Here is a 5,126-nt window from a genome sequence, read left to right as displayed (position 1 = left end):
CCCCGCCTCCCCCGCGCCAGCGCCGGCGGCTGCATCCCGTCCGGCGGTGGGAGAGGAGGGCCGGGAGGCGGCTGTTGCTATCGCTCTGATGTCAGGCGCTCTCGCTAACGTGTGGTTGGTTATTCTGCGTTTCAGATCGCTGCCGGTAGCAGAGCACAAAGGGAACGGCGAGACTCCCGCATCTTTCAGCGAGAAGAAAGGAGTTGGCGGAGCAGACTAATACGGACTTGTGTCGGGTGGCCTTGCCCTACAAAGGCTGCCTTTAAAAGAGAAACACAGTGTTATTTAATGAGCTGTGAGATGAGGCGCTGCTGCTAACGCTCAGATCCCAGGATTCATCGGCTATTCATTGTGCTTAATGTACATGTTTCTGCACCGTGCATTTAGGAGATCCCAGAGAAGAATCCAAAACGGCTGCGGGGGAAAGACCACCAAACATGCCTACAGAAACACTACCGACAGGTAGCATGGTGAAGCCGGTCAGCCCTGCCGTCACTTTCACGTCCGCTGTTCCTCTCCGCATCCTGAACAAAGGACCTGACTATTTTCGCAGGCAGGCGGAGCCTAATCCAAAAAGACTGAGCGCGGTGGAGAGGCTAGAAGCCGACAAGGCGAAATACGTCAAGAGCCAGGAGGTCATCAACGCCAAGCAGGAGCCTGTGAAGCCAGCAGTGCTGGCGAAGCCGCCGGTCTGTCCTGCGGCCAAGCGAGCACTGGGGAGCCCCACCTTGAAAGTCTTCAGCAACAACACGAAGACCGAGAGCGGCGTCCAGAGAGAAAATCTGAAACTCGAGATTTTGAAGAACATCATCAACAGCTCCGAAGGCTCCAGCTCGGGTTCAGGGTATAAGCACGGTCCCCGAAACTGGCCGCCCCACAGAGCCGATTCGACAGAGCTAAACCGACACTCATTCGCCGAATCTTTGAAGGTTTACCCCACGCAGGGCCGTAGCAGCCCGCAGGAGAGCAGCTCCAATGTCAGCAGAAGGCTCCTAGATCAGTCGGCGGAGACTTTCTTGCATGTCTCTCACAGCTCCTCAGACATTAGGAAAGTAACTAGTGCAAAGCCCTTAAAAGCAATACCCTGCAGTAGTTCAGCCCCACCTCTGCCTCCAAAGCCCAAAATTGCTGCCATTGCCACCCTGAAATCCCCAGAGATTGAGGCAGTCGAGTCTGGATGCGGAGTTAGTAGAAGACCCTCCCTACAGCGATCAAAATCAGACTTAAGCGACAGATACTTTCGTGTCGATGCAGATGTTGAGCGATTCTTTAACTACTGCGGACTGGATCCTGAAGAGCTTGAAAACCTCGGGATGGAAAACTTTGCAAGGGCTAACTCTGATATTATATCCCTCAACTTTCGCAGTGCAAGCATGATTAGCTCAGACTGTGAACAGTCTCAGGACAGCAACAGTGACCTTAGAAACGATGACAGTGCCAATGACCGTGTGCCATACGGCATTTCTGCCATTGAAAGGAATGCCAGAATCATCAAGTGGTTATATAGCATCAAGCAAGCTAGAGAGTCACAGAAAGTGTCCCATGTGTGAGAGAAAATCCACCGTAGAAAAAGCAAGGACTGTATCTTTGTCTGTGAATATTCAGTTGTGAAGGGTTGTGAAGTCTACTTGAAGTCTTGTACACTTCTCAAATCTCTTTGTGTTGCTTGTTGTGCAATGTTTCCAAGTTGCATGCCTGTCAACATGTGAGCTGACCTGGCTTCCACTTGAACAATAACTAACTACAAAGCCTGGCTGAGCATACACATTAACTGCCAAAAGTTTAAGACGAGAATCTAATTAGGGCTTCAGTATAATCAAAGTGTTTACATGGAAAGGTTATATGACTTCTTTGGTATTTATGTGGTTCCTTGTGGATTTTATATGTCACTTTTTGTCTTAATACAGATATTGTCAACTGATGTTGCTAGCTTCTAAGTTGAAACAGAATCCCTTTGGGGGGAAGAAAAGCAAAATTGGCCAAAATAAGAGGTTTAGGCATACGACGATAGGCAAAGCAGCCTTATCTCTTGCAGAAAGTGCATTATTGGCACGTGTAAAACTGTTTCTAAAAGGCAAAGAATGTTACGTTCTTAAATTATGTATCGTTGTTAAACTATATATCCCTACTTGTAGTAAGGGACTGTTCAGTAAAGGCTTCTTTTTTCTAGGTAAGCTCCCTCAATTTTACAGCAGAAGTAGTCTAGTGAATTTACTTGACCTCTCATAAACTAAATGAGTCTTGCATTTGGGTTGGTATAAGCATTTTAATGATTTTGTGTTACCCTGTTGGAAAAGCTTAAAGAAGGTTGGAGTCAACAGATGGAAACGTTGTAGGTGCGGGATTTTGCGGGTTTGGTTTTTACTCAAAGATTCCTGGTCTTAAACTTTTGACAGGAATAATTAGATCCTATAGCTGATATTGAATGCCTTTATTAGTCAAACACATCATGACTACAAACTCCATGCTGTCTTTTAATTTTTTTTGTAGACCTATTTGAACAGTTAATGAACAAAAATGGAAATACACAGCCATATCAATATAATGCCTCCTATTCAGAAGTAAATACACTCAGTAGCTGAACTATATCTGAAAAATTGTGATTATGTTGTCTTGCATATGTTATATCTAAGGCTGTGAAAGTTTGTTACAGCTCTAGGAAAGTGTAGAAACATGACAGTATGTAGCTTTTCTTTTTTTTATTTTTTCCTCCTTATGATGGTTAGTGCTGCAGGTCAACCTGTTACAAATCTTTTGACAATCTGTGTCTTCCCAGTGGTTTAATGAACTGTCATTTCAACTGACAGTGGTGGTGTGGTAGCGGAGAAGTTGAAATTACAGTGGTCTGCTTCATTATTATTGTATACATGCTTTGAAGTAAATTGCAGCACTACCTTATACTTCATCAGCTAATAGGAAACTTTTTTATTGTGTAAATGCTGTAAGACTTTGTATATACTTCAGTTGTTACGAAATCTTTAAAAGGAAGAGTGTTATGCTAATAAATAGCTCCTGGTGCAGGTATGGTAGGTTTTTTGTTCTTTTTTTTACCCCTCCTATTCTTAAAACTATATCGGGAACTCAATTGCAGTGTGCTTTAGTGCTGTAGAAAGTCTTGGTTAAATAATAGTTCCAGTAAAAGGTTTCTTTTACTAAAGTGCTTTTCAGAATATGATTTTTTATAACGTAACTATAGCAGCATGATCTGTCTGAAGAACTAGAAGAGATTTTCAAGACTCCTAAAATAGCTTGCTTCTTCCTTACCTAGCAATGTTGCTGTTCCCATTTATAGCATCTGTTCATAATGAATCACCGCAGTCTTCTGAATTATTCTTCAGTAGTGCTTATTTATATATTTGAATATTAAAGATATTTTACAAAGTCGGGTTCTATCTTTTCTCTAAGAAGCCTGTAGCCTAACTTCTTACCGATAGCCACAGTTAATGCAGGCGAGCCTAGAAGCCACACAGTCATTTCTTGCCTATCGAATTATCCTACATCAAGTTTTATATAATCGTTTTCCAAATGATTGTTCACGGGGGGAAAAAAAGCACACATTCCGTTTCAGGAGGCTACTCTATGGTTTTTACAGTTGGCTTCACAACCTAAGATTTACAACATTCCTAGTTCGGTCAAAAAAATGGGGAGCTATGTATTTCAGCTACAGGCACATTTGTGACATTTTAAGCTCCATGGGTTTCAGTTGGCATTGACATCACACTGGTTTTTCAAGCATATTTTTCCAATAGTAAGTTTTTTCCAATAGTGAGTTCTACTCAGTTCAGTGACTATTTTGCCAAGGAAAATAATGCTTAAGGGATTAAAGCCAAGTGTAATGCAGCTGTACAGCAATGAAATAAAGAAGTTAAAACCGAAATAAAAATGCACTCACATTGTTCTCTCTCAAGTGTTTTAAGAATGATGATAAACATGCTATCGCAACTGTTGTCAGCCAAAAACAGTAATAAAGAAGCCTTTATAACTAGAAAATGGATTCGAGCATATGCTAGTATTCTGAACTCATTTCCCAGGGTTTGTTAGGAAGCCATAGGCTCTTGAGAAATCAAATTCATTTCCTTTTAACGCCACAAGGGGTTTAGGCTTGTGAGCTATCTGTAAGAGAGCATTTCCTCACCCAGGATCTTAAGCAGCACCTTTGACGCAGCACAGGCTCTGACTCCGCTATCCCTGCTTCTTGCAATATGCACGTGAATAAGATTTTACAGGACCCAGACCTTCACAGTCAACTGAACTTGCAACTCTGGTGAGCCTGCAGTAATAGAAATCACAAGATTGCAAAATGTCCACAAGGCTTCGAACAAGCAGATGACAATTGCCTTCATTTGTCACTTTATTACAGTTTATGCAGATACGATTGATTTATTTATTTATAGTCTTGCTATTACCTGTATGTTTGCATAAAGGCCACATCATTGGTGTCGGATCTGGTTTTGTTTTCAAACGGGAATAACCATTTTCCCTTTGCAGTCATGTCGAGAGGGTCTGTTGTTTGTCTCTGCCTTAGGAGATTCCCGAGTGCCAAACGTTGAATTTGCAGAGAGTTGTAACCAGCTCAAACGCCTCATCAGGGACCCGTTCTGGTCTTGTTCCTGCTGCCTCCAGCAGGCGTTTACTCAGGTGCAAAGCGCACGGCAAGCGTCCATGGTTAAACAACAGCTCTTGTTGCAGCAGCAGCTCTTAAGGGAGATGCAAGTCTGTGGTGTCCTGTGGAAGCCAGTACTGAGCCCAGCGCTGGCAGTCCTGGCCCCAGAAGTGAAGAAAAACGCTGTATGTTTTCAGTAGTTAGTGTAAATTCACACTCACGCACATGCACGCAAAAGAAACCACCACACAGGTGGTTCTATTATTTTGACTTGCCGGGGAGGGAAAGGAAGAGGAAAATGATGTAACAAAGTACATTTTGAAATCTATGTACAGCTTTGCGCAGAGATAAAGCATTTTTCTGAGTGAGATGGGCAGCAAAGTAAAACTGCTCTTTTAATCACTTCATATTATATAGAAACAATGTTGTGAAAGATGAGAGATATAGGATCTGTGCTACAAATTTACATTCAACAAATACAAGTACTGAAATTTTCTTTTTTATGAATTCTGTTTCTGCAAGG

The 5,126-nt window shown here is 42.5% G+C and overlaps 1 protein-coding gene across 1 annotated transcript; it reads left to right on the top strand.

Moving 5' to 3' along the window:
* Positions 1-356: 356 nt before the first annotated feature.
* FAM110B (family with sequence similarity 110 member B) lies at positions 357-3,024 on the top strand. The gene has a single exon (XM_009289310.2). It carries the CDS (start codon positions 438-440, stop codon positions 1,548-1,550), a length of 1,113 nt encoding a protein of 370 aa, XP_009287585.1. The 5' UTR covers positions 357-437; the 3' UTR covers positions 1,551-3,024.
* The last annotated feature ends 2,102 nt before the right edge of the window (positions 3,025-5,126 follow it).

This window comes from Aptenodytes forsteri, unplaced genomic scaffold (assembly GCF_000699145.1).
Source record: "Aptenodytes forsteri isolate BGI_AS27 unplaced genomic scaffold, ASM69914v1 Scaffold139, whole genome shotgun sequence".
NCBI classification, from domain to species: Eukaryota; Metazoa; Chordata; class Aves; order Sphenisciformes; family Spheniscidae; genus Aptenodytes; species Aptenodytes forsteri.
This window is presented reverse-complemented; position numbering and strand designations above follow the sequence as displayed.

Bases quoted from the DNA above. Each gene is read 5' to 3' on its own strand.
- FAM110B (XM_009289310.2), top strand. From the start codon at position 438: ATGCCTACAGAAACACTACCGACAGGTAGCATGGTGAAGCCGGTCAGC.